This window comes from Pseudorasbora parva, chromosome 14 (genome assembly GCF_024679245.1).
Source record: "Pseudorasbora parva isolate DD20220531a chromosome 14, ASM2467924v1, whole genome shotgun sequence".
In the NCBI taxonomy this organism is placed as follows: Eukaryota; Metazoa; Chordata; class Actinopteri; order Cypriniformes; family Gobionidae; genus Pseudorasbora; species Pseudorasbora parva.
The window spans coordinates 17,389,314-17,415,226 of NC_090185.1; the positions used below are offsets into that span (position 1 = coordinate 17,389,314).

General features: G+C 40.3%; 1 protein-coding gene and 1 long non-coding RNA gene across 2 annotated transcripts; both read left to right on the forward strand.

Moving 5' to 3' along the window:
- Positions 1-3,677: 3,677 nt before the first annotated feature.
- Positions 3,678-5,900, forward strand: LOC137039674 (uncharacterized). Its single transcript, XR_010897761.1, has 4 exons — positions 3,678-3,810; positions 3,897-4,114; positions 4,425-4,567; positions 5,673-5,900. It is a non-coding gene; the product is annotated as an uncharacterized lncRNA (long non-coding RNA).
- Positions 5,901-11,485: 5,585 nt separating this feature from the next.
- On the forward strand, positions 11,486-24,317 carry rnd3a (Rho family GTPase 3a). Its single transcript, XM_067415704.1, has 5 exons — positions 11,486-11,802; positions 11,963-12,050; positions 20,083-20,192; positions 21,505-21,639; positions 21,963-24,317. The coding sequence occupies exons 1-5, from the start codon at positions 11,653-11,655 to the stop codon at positions 22,209-22,211; spliced, it is 732 nt and encodes a 243-aa protein (XP_067271805.1). The 5' UTR covers positions 11,486-11,652; the 3' UTR covers positions 22,212-24,317.
- The last annotated feature ends 1,596 nt before the right edge of the window (positions 24,318-25,913 follow it).

Consider the following 25,913-nt stretch of genomic DNA (forward strand, 5'->3'; position numbering starts at 1 on the left):
TTAGGCATAACATAATGACCACTGACAGGTGAAGTGAATAACACTGATTATTTCTTCATCACGGCACCTGTTAGTGGGTGAGCTATATTAGGCAGCAAGTGAACATTTTGTCATTAAAGTTGATGTGTTAGAAGCAGGAAAAAAGGGCACGCATAAGGATTTAAGCGAGTTTGAAAAGAGCCAAATTGTGATCTCCAAAACTGCAGCTCTTGTGGGGTGTTCCCAGTCTGCAGTTGTCAGTATCTATCAAAAGTGGTCCAAGGAAGGAACAGTGGTGAACCGGTGACAGGGTCATGGGCGGCCAAGGCACATTGATGCACGTGGGAAGAGAAGGCTGGTCGTGTGGTCCGATCAAACAGACGAGCTACTGTAGCTCAAATTGCACAAGAAGTTAATGCTGGTTCTGATAGAAAGGTGTCAGAATACACAGTGCTTCACAGTTTGTTGCGTATGAGACTGCATAGACTAGTCAGGGTGCTCATGCTGACCCGTCCACCGTCGAAAGCGCCAACAGTGGGTGTGTGAGCATCAGAACTGGACAACGAAGCAATGGAGGAACGTGCCTGGTCTTGATGAATCACATTTTCTTTTACATCACATGGATGGCCAGGTATGTGTGCATCACTTACCTGGGGAACACATGGCACCAGGATGCACTATGGGAAGAAGGCAAGCCGGAGGAGGTAGTGTGATGCTTTGGGAAATATTTTGCTGGGAAACCTTGGGTCCTGCCATCCATGTGGATGTTACTTTGACATGTACCACCTACCTAAGCATTGTTTCAGACCATGTACACCCTTTTCTTGGAAACGGTATTCCCTGGTGGCTGTGGCCTCTCTCAGCAGGATAATGTGCCCTACCACAAAGCAAACATGGTTCAGTAATGATTTGAGGAACACAACAACGAGTTTGAGGTATTGGCTTGGCCTCCAATTCCCCAGACCCCAATCCAATCGAGCATTTGTGGGATGTGCTGAACAAACAAGTCCAATTTATGAAGGCCCCACCTTGCAACTTACAGGACTTAAAGGATCTGCTGCTAACATCTAGGTGTCAGATACCACAGGCCACCTTCAGGAGTCTAGTGGAGTCCATGCCTCAACGGGTAAGGGCTGTTTTGCCAGCAAAAGGGGAACAAACACAATATTAGGTTATTATGTCATAATGTAATGCTTTATCAGTGTGTGTGTGTGTGTGTGTATATATATATATATATATATATATATATATATATATATATATATATATATATATATATATATATATATAAATAATATATTATCGGTGTATATAAGTAATGCTACCTTAGAATTTGGCCAAAATTAGGATTACGAGGCGCTTTTATGACAGGTGAGTGTTGATCCCTGCTATAAATTATGGTTAGAGTTGTTAGCTAGGTCCTGCTCTCACTCTTTGGGGGTTAAATGCAGTAGATGCAGCCACTGTCTCAATGTGCAACGGCAGGTCACAGATCAGCTTCAGTGGTTGCAATTTATCTGCTGTGGTTACTCTACCTCCCATATCTCACTATCTTTCTTTCTCATGAGCCATGACGGTTTTTCAATAGGTTTTATAAATTAAATGATTGATAGATCAGAGGTAGTTTGAACATCTTCTCCTCTCAGGTTTTGATAGATGCAATCCCCCAGGTGCTGGTGAAAGCGCACTTCATTGCCTCAGTTGTTTTTTTTTCTCCATCCAGTCTGCACGGAAATCCCACGGAGGAAAAAAAGAGAAATTAGACTGTTTCCTGAGGTAACAGATGGGTAAAGATGGTAGGAACCATTTCTTTCCCAGTCGAAATACATCTAAAAGTCCATATGTCAAAAGCACATACAAATGTCCTGAAGCCATTCACAACAATACAGTTCCTTAGTTTATACTGCTTTCCTAACAGCTTTTGGATCAATCAACCACCTATCTTAGACGATTTATCTCCAGAAGAGATTTCACCGGAGACATCACTAGTTGCCTGGAAAACAGCTTGCACTGATGCGTCTGCGGGCGACTGGCAGCCGGACTACGACGGACAGGATTTTCCTGCTATGCTAATGCCCATAGCTGCAGGCTAACAGTTCTAGTATAATGATGCTAACACTCCAAAGCCATATGGAAAAACAAAGGCAGGAGTTTTACAGAGAATACCAAGCACAGTATGCATCAGTACAGAGGGTCTGATTCAGATGACAGATTTTAATGAGAATTCCTGACAGAGCGAAAACACATTTTGGCATGTTGTTTTGCCATACAAGGTACTGTTAACGCATGTTTGGAAAGGATTGCTAGCTTATGAATTACCAGATGTGTTATAGTATACACTGTCTACAAATTTTGGGGAAAAAACTGAGTGAAACACAACAAATTTGGGTATTTCATGCTTACAAATATTAGAGTATTGCACTCTAGAAATGGTAAATGTATTCGGACTTACTACTTTTACATTTTGGACAAAAAGTTGTTTTGTTTTTTCTTGTTAGCAATTGTCTCAGTCATTGCAACAAAAACAAACTGAGTGTTAATTATTGGAAAAATATGGCACAATACTTAGCTGAAATCTAATGCCAAAATCACATTCTTGATTAACGTCAATTTAAGACACGCTGAAAACACGACACAGCCTAAATTGACTTCTTTAGGGTACTTTTCAGAGTAAAAAGTTTCAGTGCATATTTAAAATGCTGATATTTTGGTGACTTGCAGTTTACTGTTGTAATATTTTCTCCCAAATAGTCTGTAAATGGGACAGAGTTATTTAAAGTACTCCTTATAGAGTTTAAAAGCACCAAGCAACAGCGCATATTTGCATAAAAGCATCATTTTTGTGTGGTTCATCTCTCTCGAGGCTTTTTTTCTGTGCATGCTCTTCATAAGGTGCCTCTCAGAACTATTAGCCACGGAACGAAAAGAAACATTAAGAGTTCTGTTATTTATCACAAGCAGAACTCGCCCACACAGCGGCACCCTCGCATGTACACAGAATTCAAAACTGAAAATTCAATAAACGATTATACGCTTGCTAATTGGCTTATAATTAAATATTCGGTGTGAGAGAGTGAGTGATACTTGGGGAGAAATTAATGGCTGTCATGTTGTCCATGTCTATTTTTGTCAAAAGAAAAAGTAAGCCTAGATACGTATGCTTTTGCATTTATTAATCTAGCAGATGCTTTTTTAATTCAAGCCATTCTGCAAGGGTTGCACTGACAGTTTGTGCTCTCAAAAACATCTTTTTGTGGGTGGGTCTCACATAGAAGGCCCTTAGGGGGTCCCAGCCCAAGTAATTGGCCCTGGACCAGGACCCGAGACAGCTTTCCCAGTTGTCCCCCGCTGTCGATGGCCCAGATTGGATGTTGCAAGAGCCAAATGACCAAATGTTTGGAGATAATCCAAGAATTGTTCTATTGGCTTATATTTTTGGATTGAAACATGGATTGTCCAGCCATAGATTTGGAACATTCAACCGCAGAAATTATTATTGAATTTTTGTGGAAACTATGCTGCTATTTCTGATTTTTTTTATGTGGTTTAGAAACTATATTTGGCAAAGACTAAAATCAGGCCTCCATTAAGCCTGGCAATCATCTGAATTGGGCCAGTGTGAATGGTTAAAGTACCTGTTTGCATCAGGCTCAGACATTTTAAATCATAATCACGTTCATTTGGTCACTGGGCCTGCAGGAGGACCTCCGTTAAGTCCCTGTGAGGTGAAATACTGAGGAATGGCATGTGGAAGTGCTAATCGGATGAATGGATTGGTGCTTCTTGGATTTCCAGCTTTGTGGAGTTAGCTTCTATGCTAACAGTCAAAAGGTAAGCGCTAATGCTAGTCTTGTGGCATTATGTATAGGCCTGCTATATTTTTTTCATATTTTTTGTAATTTCTTTTTAATCTATAGGAATGTATAAAGATGACAGGAAAGGCCTGGGAAACAGGATTGAACAGTATTAGATTTAATCTAAGAAAAAAAAGCTATATTGATGATTTCCCATTCAATTTGTAATGTTAACAAGATGGCCACCAAGTGACTAGATGGAAGCATGCGTCATTTGGTGCATTTAAGTCCCCCTGAGAAGTTCATATTGATGAGTTTGGAAGTCGAAATTACAATGTCAGGTGAGTTCAAACCCCCTTCTGTCAAGAAACATCCCTACATCGCAAGATGGCGATGTAAATTTATTACCAAAAATACAGTTTTAAATCGACCTAATTATGGTTTTTCGAATATTCTCTTTCATGCGATGTCTAATATAGCTGTTTGTGAATGTAAATGGTTAAAGTTATTATGCACGATGAATAAAGTTATTGACTGAACCGCTTAAAACCAGTTGTTTGTGTTTCGAATCCCATTCGAATGCGTGATGGTTCTACGTCACTAGAAAAGACATTCACATAATGCCGGCCTATGTTGTACGTTGTCCACCAGCAAACAACTGGACCCGCCCACAAACACATCATTTTACCTCCGACTTCTCAAAGTTCAATGCAGGATTCGCAAAACGATTGCGAAAAGATGGGTCAGTAGTACCCAGTTTATTTGGACCAACTTGCTCCTCAGAATCTCTACATGTAAGTATGATTAATTATTAGTGTATATACCGGGTGTTCAAAATACATAGTTTTGTGTTTATATTGTGTACGTTTCCAGGCGAACCGGATAACTCACATTATTGCTGTCTTACTGAAATATTTCTGCTTAAACCAGCACTAGGTAACTTTTCAACCTTCATAATATATTTTCAAGTTTCTTGTGATGGTGCATCGACTTACAGTAGGTTGAATGACACTTCTGCCATAGCCTGACTGGGTCTGTATCGTTTTTAATCGTATTTTTAAACTTCGGGTTTCGGGTAGTAACCCGAGAACAAAAAGAACTACAAAATTCGACTGCATTATGGCATATACGTCACTTCGACCACCACCACCACGTAAACACAAGACGTACAAAATCATATCATATTTTAGGATACCTAACATGTCTTTGATATTTGTTTATTTGTCTTGCCTCAAGCTATAATGCAAATCGATTTTTCAAATTTGCAGATTCATCTATAGCAGCTTGATATTATAATATTGACGATATATGGTGATTACTTACAACTCAAACATTGAATTGAAGTATCATATAGATTCTGTAAAACGGTAACCAATAAACTAGGCTACTATAATGACACTGTCTTGTAAACGTGAGCATCGCGATCATTTGGTGTCTTAAAAAAATAAAACCCATGAAATTATATTCATATGACATGCTGAAACATATGCCACTGTACCTGGGATGAAGACATTTCACACGCGACTCAAGCAGAACACCTATCATGGTTGTCATGTCAACAAATGCAAGCCCGACCCCTGATGAAGGATGACAGTTTTGACAGTAGTAGAGGACAATACTGTCTCCCAACTCTAGGGGGACCCCGAGAGCAAAAGTTACCTAGTGCTGCTTTAATCAGCTGTGGGCCTCTATTACCTAAAACTGTCTATTAATGCATATTGCCTGTTGATGGACTTCTTTGTCGCAAAAGTTCGCTAATGTAAAATCCTTTAGCTTTTTAGCAGATTTTGACAACTCTGTGACTTAAAAGAATGAAAATAAACGATTGTAAACTATTGAAATACTACAAAATACCTTATCACACTATTCTAGTAAAAGGTTGGTCTTTCTCTTTTCCAGAAAAGCTGCCACACCTTTCGTACAGGGCCAGCATGTAAAGGCGAGCTGTTTGAGTAAACTGTTTGTCTTGTGAAGGCGGCTACAGGAAATGTCAGTGAAATCATTAAATGAGGAACTTCCATCATAAAGAGGAGTTCAAAGAGATTCCTGGTGTAGTGCCTTTATTAAAACGGCCCTGACAGCATGCGGCGTCAGCATCTGCATCACAGCATGGAGTTTATGGAGAGAATTACAGAGACTGACTCTGTTCCAAAACCTAGCGAGCTGCCTTGTTGTCCACCGCCTTCTAAGGGTGTGTTCACACTTGTCATGTTTGGGTTTGATTGAAACAAACCCTGGTGTAATTGCTCTGCTAGTGCGGTTCAATAGAATGAAGTTTTTGTAGTAAGTCATTGAATGAATAAAACTTTTTTTTTAAAATTTGATCACAAATTTTCCCTTCGAGATGAGATTAAACCTTATCTTAGAATGCTGCCTGGTGGGCTCTCTAGGGTTTGGAAAAGAGTTTTTCCTTCAACTTTCTTGTCTCATTGATGTTTGTGTGCTGACAGAATTGTGTGAGAAACTGTTCTCGTAGAAGAACCCAAAACTGTGACCCTGTTGACCTTTTTCAATTGTGAACCATAACTCAATTATACTAACGCACACACACACTTACACACTTGCCTTAAACCAGAGAACGCTCTGAGAACCCTCAAAGGATCAAAGGCTGCATGCCAATGTGATCTCCCGGCGTGTGAACCGCAACTGAGCCCCTTAAACACACGCAGACCGCCACCGCCGTCAACGGGGCCTGGCACGCTGTTGCTCCAGAGGGAACGCCCCCTCTGCAGCTCACAGAAAGAGGGCGAAACAAAAGACTGATACAAACAAAGACACATAGATGGAAAGAAAAGTAGTGAACAAGAATAGAGTGTTAAGGAGAATTGTGGCTAAAGGACGGATAGAGAAATAGTTACTGAGAAGTGTTTTGATGATTTAGTTTTACAGCCCCAATCTCCATCCACATTCATTTGTATCAAAGAGAGCAACCTACATGTTCTCCTTTTATGTTTAATAGTTTAATATATTTTGACTAAATAAAATCATGCCGTTTGGAATTACATGAGGGTGATTAAATGATCACAATTTTCAGTTTCAAACTACATTCATTGAACTTATTCGGTGTTTGAAGCACAACATTTTTTTCCTCCTGCATTTATTGAATCCCAATTACTTGTGTGCCAGGGTGGAAGTGGGACGCTCCCTTCCGTGTCTGTTATCTGAGTGTGTGGTATCGCAAATCTGCATTGCAGCTGTCGGCTCGCGCTGTCACGGCCTGCAGTTTTATGACATTAACCACAGACATTTCCCTTCGCATCGCTTTCCTCTTCATTCTGGAATACCTCAAGGTTCAATCTTGGGCTCCCATATTTGTGGAGGAAATGCTGGGCCAATAAACGGCAGTTTGATGCAGTTGACTTTCTACAGTGAGATCTGAATGGGCCGGTAATGAGATTTGGGTCTTATTGTTGTGACTGACAAACAGCACATCCTCGACTCCACATCAAAGACCTCAGGGATAGATTTACCACAAAAGACTTTCCCCTCTGTCACTACCGTCCGCACCCAGGGAATTATGGGACTCTTGTCACAGAAGCATAACTCACAAGCACTGTATGAAGTCTCCAATCAGTTTGTCATGTTTTGTAGATCAAAAGAGTAAAATACGACATATGTAGACAATCAAGGGGAACTTGCACAAACCGATAAATCCTGATGGCTTTAAAAAAAAAAAAAAATTAAGACTTGAAATGTGAAATTTTTAGGAAGCTAAAATTCTATACTTTATTTTTCTCAGGGAGTTGATCCCTAAAAATATTTTGCTATCATTTACTCATCCTGATATTAGTAAGTTTCTTTCTTCTGTTGATCACAAAAGAAGATATTTTAAAGAATGTCGGTAATCAGACACCCATTGACTTTCATTATAGGGAAAAAAATTCTATGGAAGTCGATGGATGCTGGCAACTGTTACCAACATTCTTCAAAATATCTTCTTTTGTGTTTAGCAGTAAAGAAAGTCAAAACAGGTTTGGAGCAACTTGAGGGTGAGTAAATGATGACAAATTGTTCAGTCTAATTTTTGAATGAATGATTCAGTCAGAATAAGATACAATTAATTCAGTCTGATTTGTGTCCAAATTGTTCAGTCAAATAAATGATCAAATCATTCTGTCTTTTTCTTTTTCGATTCCAGTTTGTAAAGGAATCATCTGTCCAGTTTGTGAATGAATCTTTCTGTTCAGTTTGTCAACGAATCATCTGTCCAGTTTTTTTTGACAAATAGTTTTGTCCAGTTTGCGAACTAATCATTCTGTTCAGTTTGTGAATAAATCCTTCTGTTCAGTTTGTGAACGAATCGTCTGTCCAGATTGTGAACGAATTGTTTGTCCAGTTTGTGAACAAATTGTTCTGTCCAGTTTGTTAACGAACAGTTCTGTTCAGTTTGTGAACGAATTGTTTGAATCGTTCAGTTTGTGAACGAATAGTTCTGTTCAGTTTAAGAAGGAATCGTCTGTCCAGTTTGTGAACGAATTGTTCTGTCTAGTTTGTGTACAAATTCTTCAGTCTAGTTTGTGTAAAGTTTGTGAATGCAAATTATGTTTTAATAAACTGCACCTGTCTTTCCAGAGATAAACTGTAGGCCTAGTTATTGTTAGCTATTTACTTCATTCACCCTGGGGGATTTTGGGAGTTACTCATATGTCAAGCAGACACGTTGTGTTTAATTTCATTAGACAGGTTTTTACAGCAGTGTTCACTTATTTATAATGTCTTGACCAAACTTGACTTCATGTTAATGACCTTTAAATTAACAGTTCAGCCTCTGAGGACAGATTTAAAACTGAGTGTAGCGACCGGTCTTGGTCTTTTGTTCTTACCCTGTGATTGACAGGTGGAATAATTGTGAAATGCCTCTGGTTCATTCCACAGTCACAGGAGAAGTACTACGCACTCCAAAAAAACACAAACAGATGTAAAAGCATAAGATCATAAAATATTCCCCATAAATTATCATTTACAGTGAGTTTGTATGGAATTAACAACATTAAGCGGAGCAGCATTAACTTAAGTTTGAAACGTAATGTGACATTTTTCTGAGGTAAAAATTAAATAAGATGTATTACTCGTATAGCTTACGTGTTTACAAAGTAAATGGTGTGAGTTTTGATCTCATGTTTCAGTAGTAATTCTGTACATTTAAGACTGGACGGTCCACAAACCTCTGAAGTGATATAAACGATCTGTTTCCCATTCCTAGTGCAAGCCGACACCTTTTAAAGTTGACCAGCCCCAACAAGTGTGTGTGTATGTGTGTGTGTCTTGCTCAGGGGAAATGTCAAATGGCAACATCTTTCCCGCAGTTCTCTCTTTCACTCTCATGTTGTGTGTATTAACTTGCTGCTCACTGGTGTACATTTGAAATTCTCCCCATCGCAGTTCCTGATCTCATTTGTGCTCTGTCTCTCTTTCTCGCAGTCACCTCCACTTGAGGAAAATGAATCTTCGGTTTAAAGCGAGCTGTGTCAGTCAGAGGAAAATGTCAGCGTGTCTGCCTGAACGACTATTGACAGAAAGATCTGTGAAGCAGAAAGCAATTTAAGAAGAAAAGGGCCATTTTACTGTCACTCCGCGTCGCAGAATAACCATGACAATCAGCCATTATCACTAAACACGAGTCAATGAACACGCCGCATAAACAAACAAATAACAGTATGAGGTTTGTTAAGTCCCTACTGTGATAAAAACCAACAGAAAGGTGTTTAAATTGGACAGATAGGCTACTCAATCAAATCCCTTCTGGTGTGTTAAGCCTGGCTGCCGCTTCCCTGTTGCTATTGCTAATAGTTAGCGTTAGCAACCTCTTCTGAGTTTGGCTAGTAAACAACCACCTATAAAATGCCCCAAAAACCACACAGAACACCTTAACAATCACATAGCAGCACCCTAGAAAGCACTCAAAACACATTCGAATCATGGTGGTAAGTTTTGCACAGGTTAGCATCGCTAATATTTTCTTCAGGAAAGAGTTTAAACTTTTTAGTACATTAAAAAATATTTTAAACAAAAATTTGGTTTCATCAAACTCCCAAAATCATGATTTAATTAGCATCATTGTTGTGACGCATATGATGATCTTTTAGCTGGGATGTGCACAGACAGGTGAGAGCGCGCCGCTTCCCCTCACAGAGCGACGTGAGGTGTGTGACGGCTGCTACAGACGAGGGTTTCATGCAGTAACCATTGGATACAGGAGCAAGGAAGATTTGAAATGATTAGCTGTACATTGGGTCAATATTTGCTCTCATTTCACAGAACAAACTTGAAGGAATGTGTGTCAATTTACAATGACCTTCCCTCAACACACACACACACACACACACACACACAGCAGCTACAGTCATCATCTCTCTGATGGCCTCAGGGGTTTGTGTGGTGTTGTGGGTGAGCAGATTCACAGAGCTGATTGTATTATATTGGCTGTATATCTGCAAAGAGAATAAACGATATCTATAAACTAAAAATGATTATCTATCTATCTATCTATCTATCTATCTATCTATCTATCTATCTATCTATCTATTATCTATCTATCTATCTATCTATCTATCTATCTATCTATCTATCTATCTATCTATCTATCTATCTATCTATCTATCTATCTATCTATCTATCTATCTATCTATCTATCTATCTATCTATCCAGTCGTTCTATATCTATCATCACCATGGTACATGTCCATTCAAGCAAGGTTGTACCACGGTGCTTTTTTACTACTTTTGTCTGTTAGTAATCTCTCTCTCTCTCTCTCTCTCTCTCTCTCTCTCTCTCTCTCTCTCTCTCTCTCTCTCTCTCTCTCTCTCTCTCTCTCTCTCTCTCTCTCTCTCTCTCTTTCTCTTTCTCTTTCACTCTCTCTCAGTCAGACAGACACGTGTAGCAGATAAATATACGCTGGCTCCGTGTCTTCCAGAAGGGCTGTTTCTGCTCCAGTGCCTCCACACCTGGGCAACTGCTCTACAGCCAACAGGATATGATCATTAGATCAGTTTAGTGTATGTCTCGTTTAAACATACACCTGCTCCTGTGGTTACATTTATATTCATGATTTTTTGATTGCTTCACATTTCTTCGGTGTAAACGAAATCTGAACAAATCAACTCGGTAGATGGCATGCGATATACTAGCCTACATCTAAATCATTTTAAACAGAACTTTTTAAAAATATTTTATTGAGAGAGAACGTACATGGAGTATTTGTAAAATAATTTATCAAATTGATTTATCAAATCACAAAAATTCTGGTCAAAATATACTGTCAGCATCTACTGTAAGAGCCAATGACTTGCTGATGGAATAAATGTGTAGCAGATAAATAGACGCTGGCTCCGTGTCTTCTAGAAGGTATTATAGGGTCTTTTGTGTATTATAAGGTACTGGGGTAAGATGTCCACATTTTAGCTAGCCAGTATAGGTTTATTTTTTTAATAAACAAGAAAAAACGATTCAGCACATACAACAGCAGCAATGACATTGGTGTCATATAACTATTGCTAAAAATCAGGCATTTTTGTCACTGGGGACATCATCACACCTCCTCATAGAGCTAAAAACTAAAGTTATATTTATAAAGGCCTCTAGGGTGCGCTCTTTCCCTCTCCCTGCTGAAGGAAAGGGGAGGATCTCAGGATATCCTCAAGGACAGCCATTGGTTTACCAGGCGCATATAAAACACAGCACATACCCAAAAAGTGTAATTCAAGCAGTTGATGTATATCCCTGCAGGAGAGAGAGGGGGAGAAAGGGAGAGAGAAAGAGAAAGACCAGGACACGGACAGAGGGAACCCGCACCTTTCCCAGAGTGATTATAGTTCGCTGTGTATTTGTGCGAGTCTTTTCCGTTGTGCTCCTCCACGGACTTGCGCGTAAAGACAATCAATGAAGGAGAGAAGATCTATACAGAAACTGTCCCTTCAGCCCGGAATGGATCCGAGTCAGAGCCTCAAATGTAAGATCGTGGTCGTGGGGGATAGTCAGTGTGGGAAAACCGCTCTGCTCCACGTTTTTGCCAAGGACTGTTTCCCAGAGGTGAGATGCGTAAAATCCAGTGGGTGCGCAACTCAGCCTTTAGGCTTTAGAATTGACGTGCTTTTTAATCCTATAGCATATATCTATCTACAGTTTAACATTTTTAAAATCGACATGTTTGGTAGTATTTACTCATTGCTTTCATGTTTCTTTATCCTAGAATTACGTGCCCACTGTGTTTGAGAATTACACAGCAAGTTTTGAGATTGACAAGCAGAGAATAGAGCTCAGCCTGTGGGACACCTCAGGTGAGTCTTAAATAATGATTTTGTCCTGTCCCATTTAGTTTATTAAAACATTACAAAGTGCAAATATATTTTGTATACACTAAATGCATAGGCTACTGTAGTACAGGGGTCTTTAACCCTTCTCATGACCCTTTGGTGAATAGAGAACCAGATCAGGGACCCTTTTTTTACATACTGTATTTTATACAATTGAGTGTTGCGTGTTAAGCCTGGTCTATAATAATATGCATATATTACCATATTCTTGTGTTAAGCTTCTATAATTTTAGTTGGAGTTGTACAAGTTAATATATAATAATAAAAATTAGCTTGAGGTCAAACAATAATTTGCGGATTACCTTTAGTAGCATCGCAAACCCCTTTTAAAGACCCCTGCAATATTGATATACTATATGAGTAAATGATATACTATATGCACTGTATAATGCCATAATGTCTTGAAAATGTACATTGAAGTCGGTAAATACAGGCCTTGTTGCCATTTTTGACCTATACAGTGATTGTATTGCCTTCAGAAGTTGTATTTTATGTCCGTTTAGTTAATTTACAAGATGTTGGTTCGAGACATGTCCAGACTTGTTTTGTTTCTTCATGAAGCCAGCGAACATTTCATCATTTTGATGCATCTGTGTGTTGCAATGATGTGATTGTTAGCGATTGCCTTTACGCCTGGAGGAAAATCTGGATTTGTTTAATGGCTTTTCTTTCTTATTCTGAACGGTGAGCGATTCTCGGTTGTTGAGTCAGTACGACAGCCTGCCAAGCATTTACTCTCACTCACACACACACACACCCCGCTAATACACTCTCACACACTCCACCCATCTGTGGAACATGATCCGAGGACGCCTCACTTTTAAGGAATGTTAGGATGGCATCACAGGGAACGTGATGTTTTGGATAAACAGATGAAACCAAAACTGTTGCCACAGCTGGGGTCGTGCTGCAATTCACACGTTTAACAAAAGCAAACAGCCGTGACCACACTGGCAAATTAGAGTAGTCTTGACTGGCTCATACTGAATGTAGGGTGTTGGTGCGTTTCCAGAGCTTGTGCCCGGATCGCCCAGGAGAGATCAGACCTGCTGTCTGGAGGTAATCACAGGCCCTGTAAAGCATCCAGCCAGACAGACTGCTTTAGACGGTGGCCTCTTTGGAGCTTAGCTATGATCTGGGGTAACCTGCGTTCAGACCTGAAGTTGTTTGCTGCTGTGTGTGGTCTGAAATGTAAAGTTAGCCTACGTGCCATATATTAAGCTACCAAGCTTCGTAACTAGGAAAACCAGGAAGGGTATGCTGTTTGATCAACTTTACCAGCTACTGTAGATTTTGCAGCCTACCCAGGTAGACCGACAACAAATGAGCGATATGCAAATAGTCATTTTCTAAATGTAGAGTTATATTCTCAATCTCAATCAGTTCTTGCATCCAAAACCATGTGGCAGTCTGGAGTGATTTCCTAAATCAAGAACCATGTGCCAATTTGACCTGCTGAAAGGCTAGCCCAGTTGGTCAATAGCTTCTGTTGGGTTTTGAATAGGGCTGCACGTTTTCAAGTTTTTCATTAACCGTTAACCGAGGCCCTTAGCGGTTAATACTCGGTTAACCATAGTGTGCGTCAGGGTTATTATTTTTAGTTTATTAATTTGACGACCGCCATCTCCGTAGTGAACGCGCCTATAGAGAGAAATGCACATCATGGATTACATAATCAGAGAGTAGCCTATTTCTTTTCATTTTAAATTGTTAAAAGACATTTCGAGCTTTCTTAAGATATATTTCATGTCTGTGAGGCCTACGCTGAGTTTCGTTAAATTACGATGAGATGCGAGTTCCAGTTCACGAGCAATGCAAGTGGCCGCGAGGGCGCCTGCATGATTAGGGCATGTAGTAAAATATGCAGCCGAGAATGATTCACACAGCGTTTGACTCGCACGGCTGAGCCTCTCACGGCAGAGAGTTCAAGCATCTGTGGACTCGTTCCTTCAGCTCTGGCCATCTTGCTTTCAGTCCGCGATTAGCTTTTTTTGTTTTCTTCATTACAGTTAAAGTAACCTCTGCTTTTCGCTAGTCCCTCACAAGTTTCTCACTTCAAACTTTCTTTCTTCTGATCCGTTATGCACAGCGCGCGGCTCCCGCTCTGCTTCTGCCCTAATGCGACTTAAAGTCCAGTGCGACTTATGTTATTTTCCTCTTCATGACGCATTTTTTGACTAATGCGACTTATACTCGGGAGCGACTTATAGCCTGAAAAATGCGGTAAGCACTGCATTGCAATACTTGCATTTTGCCCCGTCACTCTCAATTTTAAAGTGCTCCCACGCTGTACTTTTCTTTGCCCGCTTCATGTAAGAAAGCTGATCATGACTTCTTCTTGTGGATATTACAAATGTCTGGGAGCGCTCTGGCGGTCTCTAGTGGTGCAAAAATATATTACAACTAAATTCAAAGCACGTTATTGACGCCACTTAACTGAGCAAAATGTTTCACTCGGTTAAGCAAATTTTAACGGTTGATCGGTTTACCATGGACACCCCTAGTTTTGAATGCTGGTTTGCTTGAGTCTAGGTTTCTTAACTATCTTAACCAGCAAAACTTGACACTTGTGAACAGCATGGCTATTCTATTTCATTCGCTAGAGCAGCACCACACCAGCCTTGGCAAAAAAGGACATTCACGCTAGTACGTTTATTGCATGGTAGAATCAGAACTGAGCTAATCTAAAATCAAATCTGCAGCCATTTTCTGAACATGAATCGTGAATCTATATTATAAATCTGAATGTGACATTTTGAGCTTTTCCTCTAAAACCTAGAGGAATGTGCTACAATCTTGGGAGAAAAAGATTAGAATCATTATGAATCGATTCATGATTCGGCTCGCCAGTGTCACATGATTTGAGCAGTTTGCCACGCGATTCAAATCCTGAATCGATACACTGATTCATAACTGTTCAAAACTTTGTTTTGAAATTGGCCCATCACTATTATTGTTTGCTCACAAAAACCGTTCTCCTCGCTTCATAACATTTTGTAGAGCCACTGTAGTGAGATGGGCTTTGTAACAACGTCTTTAGTGCCTTTATGGGTCTTGAGAGAGGAAATGACATTGGTGTCAATGAAGGCCTGTCTGAGCCATCGGATTGCAACAAAAATATCTTCATTTGTGCTCCGAACATGAACGGAGGTCTTACGGGTATCGAACGAAACGGGGGTGAGTAAGGGGGGGTTAAACCTAGTCCTAGATTAAAAGGCATTATTGAGGTGTTTTAACCAAAAATAACTTCTCTTAAAATATGCCAGTGCCATTGTTTTGTCTCAAGATGCACACCAGTAATGTTTTTCTGAGGCATGTTTATAAAAGCTTAAATTATTAACCTAATGAACCTAAGGCCAAATCCTGGCTTAATCTAAACCCTGCTTTCGAAACCGGGCCCTTGGGTTTTTACTCAAATCCGGAATCATTTTCTCCCTCTAGAGCCATTTTAAAGCTCAAACTAGAGCTTTATCTGATGAGAATTTAATGTGTGGTGGTCCAGTTTGGTTTGTGATGTAGGTAGGTACAGGAAAGTGTTCGGCTGATAGATGTCTGTGGTGGGCGTCTGCGGGCAGGGCCGCCCGTCTGGTACTGACGTTCGGATATGTAGTTAGTTGCTTGTGTCAGGCTGTGGGCTTCCAGTCTGCTGTTCATTACTGTGTAAGTTATTGTGTCAGAGCCAGGCTCCAAGGTCTCCCCAGTGTGTGTGTGCGGTATTTCCTCTCAAATGCCTAAGTCCAGGATTTAACAAGTTCCAAACACACCTGAGCACATTCCAGATAATGAGAAAAAGAGACATGTGGACTAGGCAACCTTGTGTATTTGCCCTCATATAATCTTAGATTTATTTCCTTGAGTGTTTCTGAACAGTCGCTGAATTCGGGGGTTGCTCCTAGAATTGTCCGAATGGATTTCCCAGTTCTTGGCATCTCTCCTTTTTGCTGCTTTGTTTCCAACAGCTGCCACCCCCGTCAACCAAGAGGCTGGCTGCTCCTGTCATTGTCCACCAATCAGCTGTTGAGTCACGACCCTATTCACCATTCAGCTGGCAATATCCGTCACTGATCCGCCATGGAACCTATTGATACAGTAGAATACAAGCGTACCATTCCGAATTCAAACAGTTCGCTTTCGAGAACGTACGACCAAGAGTTTTTGTGTGGAGTACAAAAGAGGGGAATACAAATGTATTTCTTTGTTTGTTTTAGTTTTGATTGAGCTCAGGTCTTGCCTAACATCTTTTTTTTAGGACTGTTGCACATTGTTGTTTGTTCAAACGATTCCCGTTCACAGCAATAAACAATAAAAAAACCGAGCAATCTTTGGTCACTATTTCAATGTCAAAGTGCAGTTGCCAGTCCACTGCATGAATGTTGCATTAGGGGTATATTGATTCAAGGGCTCATTCTAAATCTGACACCCAGTTGTGTATGTGCATGTATTGTGTTATACGACACACAAGAAGCCAAGTCAGGATAACGCTACTGGAGACGAGGGACCGCATGCTCTCTGATCTTCTTCGATGGCCATGAGCATGCATGTGTATATCCCCATATAGCCGATCCTCTGTGGAATCGGACCCCTTCCCCCATCTCTGCTCTTCCAGACACTTATTGACCAGAAACCCCCTGCCGATATGAAGCCAGAAGCTTGACATGCCTGTCTCTAAGGTTCCTTATCCACCAGTCAGACCATGGTCAATCAATATATACACGCACTGCTCTGGGATTTTGTTCTTTTGTGAGTTGTAAATTTTTACAATAAGCATATTGTTTCGGATAAGCATAGCGCCAAATTCAGTCCATTGTTCCTCATTGTTCCTATCTCTTTCCTACCTTAGGGCCGGTGAAAGATACACTGTCATGACAGTTCGATTGGTTGGTATCTTTGAATTTGCAACTTTGGTTGGGTGACCTTGTGGGATGTCACTTCTTTGCAGCTGAAATGTTTTATCAGACTTCTTGATCAGACTGCTGAGGTTATGGGCTGAAAGCTGGAATGAATTCTTCCTCACAAAAATGTAATGTGAATCTCCAAGTCTAAGGACTTTCCTAACACATTGAAACTCTGCAGTGTGATGTATTTTACACTGAAATATCGATAGGTCTGGCTTGATATTTATTGTGATTTGATTGGATCTTGAAAAGTGGTCAAGATCCAATCAAAGAATCTCTACTTGTTGGATATCCTAGAGGCTTGTGGTGTGTGTGTGCGCGCACCAAAAGTGAAGCGAATATTCGCATCGCGTCACTCGCTCTAGTTTACTTGCGGCGTAACATTGTTTTTTGCATCACTTGTGCAAAAAAAGTGTTGGGGGCTCTTTGACTTTGGCCAATAAGATACCACCTAAGCCCCTTTCACACTGCAATTCCGGCAAATACACGGATAATGCGACCCGGCATTTGTTTCCGGGTCGCTAGATTTGGTCCATTCACACTGCCAGCGAAATACCGTAATATGTGCACTTTTCACACAACCCGTAACGGTCCCGGGTCGAGTTGACACGTGACATCCTGATGTGACGTATAATGGTGAGCGATCTCAGCTTCAGCGCGGATAGTAAGGAGCTCCGTGGTCTCGACTTGTGTCCAGTTTGCGCACATTTCTGCTTGTTTAATTTTAGTTTCTTTTGTATACGAACACTCTCTGCGTTTAAAACACCGACTAGCTCTTCTGGCACTGCAGGGTTGTATTATTGAAAAAACAAGCTCTAGGAGTCGCACAATAACTATGTACACGTTGCAGCATTAGTTTCGGCTTTTGTTCACACAGCGCTCGTCCCGGGTCGAATACCGCATATTACTAGGTCCCCGACCCGGGTCGAATTCGGTAATCAATCCTGGGACATGGTTGCTTTCACACAGAAGGCGACTCGGCAATGTTCCGGGAATATTGCGGGTCCGACGTGTAGTGTGAAAGGGGCTCTAGTAACTACCCAGACCACCCTATCAACAAATTAGCAGTTCTATAGAAACCACACACTACATCCTAGCAGTTTTTCTCACTTCTTTGCACTTAATTTCATTTTGTTAATTAGTATCCTTCAGTTATTACATTATATTATATATTATTTAATGTCTTGACCTACGATATTATCTAATCTCCTTAATCCAACCCTTTTATCAGCAAGGGGAGACCTCATTATCAACTAACCCCCGTAAACAAAACGTTCCCGGGATAATTTGAATGGGCTCCTGCTGGGACAGGCTCTCTCAGACCCTCTCCTCAAAGCTGGTCAGCTATTGTCGGTCGGATCATATTTCTAACCTCTGCGATTTAGGTCCACATGCCTCACATTCCTGTGAGGAAAGGCTTGCTCTCGTACTCCACAAAGCGGCTATTGTGTGGTGGGCTGTCGGGGGGAAAAAAAGTGTCATTATATTCTCTGAAATGATTCTTACCTTGTTAGTCAAGGAGGAAATTAAATTCAGGAGGAATTTACTTGTCTACTGATGTGGAGTTTGAAAAGACCTTTTTGTAAAAGTTTGTAATAGTAGGGATTCTCAGGGGAGTTTGTATAGCATAGTTTACGGGTTTACTTTGCAGAGTTGGAGAATTGTGTCTTTATTGCTTTGTTTTGATGTTGGTCAAGAAGACTGAGGGATCTAAGCCAAAAAAACACCAACAGCCAAGAATTCTTTCCTGTGTGTGTATGCGTGTGCTTTTTCGTGGTCTTAGTCACCACATGTTTAGAGAAGCATTTGAATCCATCAGCTGTCAGTATCCCTCACACACATACACTCTTGTGTGTAGGTTAAGGAATGTATCGTGTGTTGTTATAGCTATGGTTTCCCACAAGTGTGTGTGTCACTGGAGTTAGCTATTACTTACACAAATACTGTACAGAGACACTCAGCAGGGTTTGGATTTGTTATGTGTGCACTGGACAGAGAAATTAAATAATGTGTTTAGTGAGCTGTTTAGAGTGAAAACTGTGTGTGGGGTGGTGGTGGTGGGGGGGGGTCTGTTGCAGTAGAGAGAGTGTATATTCATGTATGCATGTGTGTGGGCATTGTGTCTACAAGAAAAGACAGAAGGCCACACTAACAAAAAAGTATTGTTTTCAAAATAACTTTGATAATTAGATCTAGATACAGATGTAGTTACCACTTGACAATACAAATCAGTGATTAAATTATTAACCATAATCAAAAGCAAACGTGCTTCATGTGAAAAAGTGAAATGTTGTCCGAGTTGTTTTCTTGTTTTTTGGCCTGTAGCTGTGGCTGGAATATGAGCTGTAAAGTCCTGCGGCTGCATGTGTTTTCAACTTCACATTTTTCTACTAAACTTCTGGCACTGTGAAATATCATTCTGTCAAACTAAACAGCCCTCCTTTTCCTCTCCTCTTCTCTCTCTCTCTCTCTCTCTCTCTCTCTCTCTCTCTCTCTCTCTCTCTCTCTCTCTCTCTCGTAAAACACCATGTTTGTCCTGTGTGGATTTTACATACCGTGTGTCTGGCGGAGTTAGCGGTGGGTGGGAATGCTTCGTTCTGTCAGAGTAAATCCTGGATTGTACTGTCCTCACAAAGAACAACATCTCCGGTTTTAGCCATCAGGGAAATGCTACATCTGGCAAGGGTCTAATTATTAGCTAAGCTAAGGCAAGCATCAGTATTTTTATTGCTCATACTTTGAGTGAGCTTGTGTAAATCATTATTGATCATAATTTACCACTAGCTAAACTAATCCGCATTGCACCAGTGACAAAGAATGGGAAGTGTTCTGTTTAAAGGCCTTTTCATTCCTTCTGGAAAGCGAACGCGCGCATTTGTGTAAAAGTTTCATGTTCAGTGTCTGAAAAGGGGCTTCAGTGGTTTAAAAATTCATGATTGCTTTCAAATTACTGTCTGTACTGTCACCGAGTAAAAGTTAAATGAGGTTAAGCGATTATTTTGACAGCCCTCCAGACTGAACCACTGTCCTTAAGTTATTTGTGCATTCGTACGTTCAAGCAAACAGGTTCTTCCTGACCAATTCACCTTTCTGTGTTACAGGCTCCCCATATTATGACAACGTCAGACCGCTCTCGTATCCAGATTCGGACGCCGTCATCATATGTTTTGACATCAGCCGGCCGGAGACCCTGGACAGCGTCCTAAAGAAGGTGAACATTTTCACACAATGTAGCAACTGAAATGCTTAATGTGAGCTAAACAACTAGGAGACTCATTTATGAATATGCATTGTTGTTCCTGGATTGATCTTGATACCAATTAATCAGATTTTAGGACTGGGTTTGGGGTCTTGAAGAACATTCCCATCAACCTGTCCACATTTAGGATCAGAGCTGTCTTTCAGGGATTGAATGACATTGCTATCAACCAAACAGATTTTAGCACTGGGGTTGGGGTCTTGAAGAACATTCCTATCAACTCAACTAAATTTAGGATTAGAGCTGTGTTTCAGGGATTAAACAACATTGCTATTAACAATCAGATATTAGGCCTCCAAAATGACCACCTGAAATTCTTAATTGAAGACAATGTTGTTGACAAAGGAAAACTGTTTTATAGTCTAAATAGTTGACATCTTGGCCAAATATGGGTGTGGTGCATTAAATTCTTTGAGTTTCTTGGATATCAAACTTTAGGCTTGACCTTCCTGGTTTCTGACGGTCTAATTGGCTTTTAAATGCCTTGACTGTGATTCAGAGAAATTCCTCTACAAGTTCTTTGTGATCTGCCCACTCTTTGTTGCATCCAAATAAAGTCGCCCTTTGTTTGGTAGGGTTAGATGTCTTCTTGTAGACTCTCAGTCTGGGGTCAGGTGTCTGAAATGCCCTATGGCTCTGTTTCACTCGGTTAGGCCCCCCCTTGATAGTATTACGCTGGCATTAGCTAGACCATGTGAGTGGAAGTTCAGCCCGATTGTCTTAAAACGGTTGAAATCTGGGTCGCAGAATCGGAAATACGATCAGGCTACACGTGAGTCCCAGCTAGTGCTGTCTCCCTGGACTTTGAGGCCCCTGGGAGCCAGAGGTGAGCACAAAAGGATCATGGGAACGAGGGAATGTACGGTGTCCGTGTTCCTGTGTGAACAATCGTATGGCTGTGTTGTAACTGCCTGTCTCCCGCCAGATTAAATCCGGCGATTTAATGCCACACCAACACAAAAAAATGCTTTGTGTGGGAAGGACAGGAATGCAGATCACCTGTAGCATTGTTGGGAAGAAGCACACACAGATACACACCCTGAAAAGCAGTCATTACAGTGCAAGCTTTATCCCCACAGGAAGCATGTGCCTCACCTCTAGCAAGGAAGATTAATACTCTTGTGCTTGTGAAAAAAAGGGATGGGATGGAACGTGATCCTCTAAGAGAATGAGAACAGGAAACACTTGTTCTTGTCTTTTGTCCTCTGGATCAAGGCCAGTCGGTTTCATCTTTCCGTGTTGCTTTTGTGTCTTTCCCTCATAGTGGAAAGGAGAGATCCAGGAATTCTGTCCCAACACAAAGATGCTCCTCGTCGGTTGCAAGTCAGACCTTAGAACGGACCTCACGACTTTAGTGGAGCTGTCCAATCACAGACAGACGCCGGTGTCCTACGATCAGGTGAGTGGTTCTCTTATAAACTCCATTTGCAATTTGGTTGGACGGCATTGAGACGCTTAACTTTAGATCTTTAATTTGCCTTGTTATCTAACACTCATCTTATTACTTTAACAGTAATTACATTTAGCGCCAACATTGCAATGGATTTAGTTACTAATCTAATCCGTGCATTGGGTGATAAAGTGCAAAATCTTCCTGTGCACAAAGCTAAACTTAATTTTGATGAAATTGCAAGCAGTAATCGTAGCACTTCAGGAACAAATCACGACCGAACTGTTAATTGCTGCTTAAAGCTCATTATATCCTCTTTCTCTCTCTTTTAGGGTTCAGCTATGGCCAAGCAGATATCCGCACCTTATATCGAATGCTCCGCGGTGCAGTCGGAGAACAGCGTGCGGGACATTTTCCACGTCGCAACGTTGGCTTGCGTAAATAAGAACAACAAAAACATCAAGCGCAACAAATCGGCACGCGCCACCAAACGCATATCACACATGCCTAGCCGACCAGACCTTGCTGCCGTTTCAACAGACCTACGCAAAGACAAAGCGAAGAGTTGCACGGTCATGTAGTGCAAGGTGTTCGGGGGGACCGATTCATTCTGGGAAACGGTGAGGGTGGACTGTGGAAGCAAAAAAGGTCTGGAATTGCCTCCATAGACAAAGCAAAAGTGGAGAGCGGGAGTGTTTACTTGATGTCCTTAAAGGTCTCTCCAGTCTGAGGGTTCCACTTGTTGGACGTAAACCCTTAGTACGGCCCCAACCACCTCTCCTAAACTTATCCACTCAGCAGGAGGATGTCACCACCCTCTGGGCCGATGGGAGGCCTTCCTTCCTGCTCCTGGATGTGAAACTGCTTCCTCTCTGGAGGGTTCCTTCTGCTGCAGGAAAGGAAGGAGGACGTAGAATCGCATAACCATTGAGTCCAGAGTTCCGCTGAGCTTTGGTTCACAGCTATTTTAAAAAAAAATGCACGTTTCGGTTGGTATTAATGGTTGCGCAACAAACAGCGAAGGGGAGGAGGACATTATGGAATATGGCGAAATTTGGACATTCGGAACTCTCGCTTCTTTCTTTTTGAGTCTGTACAGCTAAATGAGGATATGAAAGGAGCATGTATCACTGTGGTTACGAATCACTTCCTCCTTCGATCCTTCTTGGTCTCTTTTATTTCTTCTGTAGACCAAGAGCACGAGTTTGTGTGTGTGCGTGGTTTTCGTTTTCTTATGCTAAGCTCAGCTAAAACTGTCACCATGGAGACGCCGCTGGTATATTTGAACTCGCACTGTTTTCTCTTATAACTCCTCATAATCACATTACGGTTCATTAGGATTCAGAAAAAGAAAAACCAAAGAACTGGAAGGTTTTCAAGTCGGATGACTCAGTGTTTGACGTTGTGGAGTGCATGATGGATGTGTATTTGAGGGCTTTCGGTGGATCAATGAGAGTTTCTTTCACGGTTTTGTAAGAACATGGTTCCGCTTGTCTTTATAGGCCAGTTGTATGGAAGCGCAAATAGAACATTTGAGAATTGACCTGATCATTTAGTATTCATTTGCATTCGGTTTATCCCTGAAGGGGCATTCACATTGACAGAGATTTGCAGGGACAAAACATCTGGAAGTCATACATTTGCAATGAGAGTTGGTGATTTGAGGCCAAATGAGCAACTGAGACCATTTACACTGCAATGCAGTTTCAACTTCATGCAAATCTGGAAGAAAACTAATGGCGGAATGGTGCAAAATGCTGTCAGCATGCTAATGTAAGCATTTTCACTGAAAATGTTGACAACATTTTTTTTTAAATGTTTAGACTATCTTGCTAAACTAGAAAACCTCACTTAATGACAAGTCAGTTCTTGAAACACTAATTGATCATTGTGTAGAAACGTGTACTAGAAACCAATATTATAGCAAGTTAATCTCTGTCAGTGTGAATGTCGCATAAGAATGATTGTCGAACAAGCACAAAACTAGCTTTTCATTGTAAACCGTCATTAGCTGTAAAATGTTATTTAACATTTGTGCCTTTTGTGACATCTCTGAAATTCTTTAAAGCACAATTGTTAATGATAAACGATCAAATTCAAGGTCATATTAAAAGAACAATTCTCTCATCTCTCTACTAAACTATGCAGTCCGCTTCTCAACACACACGAGAGGATTGAGGAAAAACAATGAATTCACATTCTTTCTCCTTCAAAACAAAAATTTGTTGCGACTAAAGTATATTGCCTTGCAGAGCCGTGAGAGAAAATGCGCTCCACTGTTGTAGTGCTTAAAGTTTCTCAAAACAAAATCTTCAGTTTTGAAGCTCGTTTTGCTGCATGTTTATAGTTGCACTTTCTTTTTAAACTTGCGCAAAACACCTTTTTTTCTTTTCTTTTTTTACATTCGTCTTTTGTTTTTAATGGGTCAGAAAGAAAGTTCTCAAATTTGTTTTCAAATAGGCAGTATTACAAATTTTGGTGTGTGTAAATGTTGAGAAATGTGTAGGTGCTTATATAAAAAAAAACAACAACAAAATGTTTCCCAGTGTAGGATGTCTGTAATTTTTTTAATGCCTTCTGTGTGTTGAAGTCCATGTATGTCTGTTTTGTTGATGTTGCCATAATATTTATTGAATTATATATTTTTTTCCCCTTAGAAATAAATCCAAAAATAAAATGAAAAAGAATCTTTTTGACATGAAATGTTTTGCTTTGGCTCATCAACTACAGGAGCTGTCAGAGTGTGTATTTTATATATTTATATATATATATTTATATATTTGAGATTCATTGTCTCATTTCTAATGACTCATTCCTTATTACATTCCAAGCAAGTGTGACTTTGCCCTGGGCATTGGATCTCTTCCTGTGTGTTCCTCAAATTCATTCATGCGGTTTCGGGTCACTTCCCCCTGCGGAAGGAAATGACCTTCAGATGACCTTCACCCAGCCCTTTCCGGAGTCTTCATTCAAAAACCCCACGGGCCTTTTGCTTCATTTTATGCTGTTAGAGCTCAAAATATAGCCATCATTTTTCTTATTTCAGTTCAAGTGTATTCTGTACATGAAGTCTGATCCAATAAGGAGTTGGCTAAACCTCTTAAACCTATTTACATTTACACAATTCAAAACACTGAATCACAATTCAAAACTCTGACAAATATTCTCCATGTGGTTCGGATGAACACTTCATCATTAACTCTGAATATAAAAGCTGCCGTTCAGGTATAGAGATGCCACATAGACAGGCTTCAGTCAAGGCTGGAATATTCATTCTTTTATCCTCGCTGTCTTCTCTTTGACTGAATTCAGAGTAAACGCGTTAAAACATTTTTTTACTGTCAAGAGCATCAGGCGGTATTTTCATTTCTGACAGACGGCTATGGCAGAGATAAATCCAGACCATTACAAACACGAACTGTGGCCCTGATTAATTGTGTGACTTGTGAAAGCGCTTTGTTGTTAAGTCGAGACAACGCAGAGTGAAAGTGATTCATTACAGCAGCGTCCTACTGGAGCACACATTAATAGTGTTTCCTTTACGCATGATAGCTCATATATCACAAGCAGAAACATGGAATAAATTCACACAAAACATGATGAATGATAACACAGGCCTGTCAGATGGGCGTTAAAGCGCTTTTGTGCATATAAACAAAACCAAAATAAGTTTACAGAAAGCCTTACAGAAAAGTATTGTGTCAGTATTATGTTATAGTGATGGCATAAAAATGCAATACTTTAGTACTTAACCCTCTGGTACTGTTCGCATGTTTTCAGGGGATTTTATGGTACTAAATTATATTTATGCAGTAGTTATAGTCCATGTATTCATGTTTTGAACATGGACCTGAAAATGTACTTTCCAACGTAAACTGTCAAAAATGTTGAATGCTTTGGAGCACAGACTTAAGTTTGGTCTCTTTTTATTTTAATTTTATTTTTTTAAACACGACACTTGGCAGATTATTGCTGAAGTGAAAAACATTTTAAAAATAGTGATTTAATTAAAATGTTATATTTATTGTTATAAAAATAGACAAAAAATATAATTTTCAATTTTTTGTTATATGAAATATATATTTTTCAAAAAAAGTTCTCTAAAATTGTGCGGAAAGCAAAGCCACGAATCTAAACAAGCTGTGTTCCAAATTTGAGGTTGATATCACAAAATATTAGCTTTCAGTAAGAATTTGTTTGTGCGCAGTAAAGCTTCCAGTAGATTCATTTCCCCATTCATTTCCAATGCGCTATTTATACAAATGCAAATATTTTTTAGGACC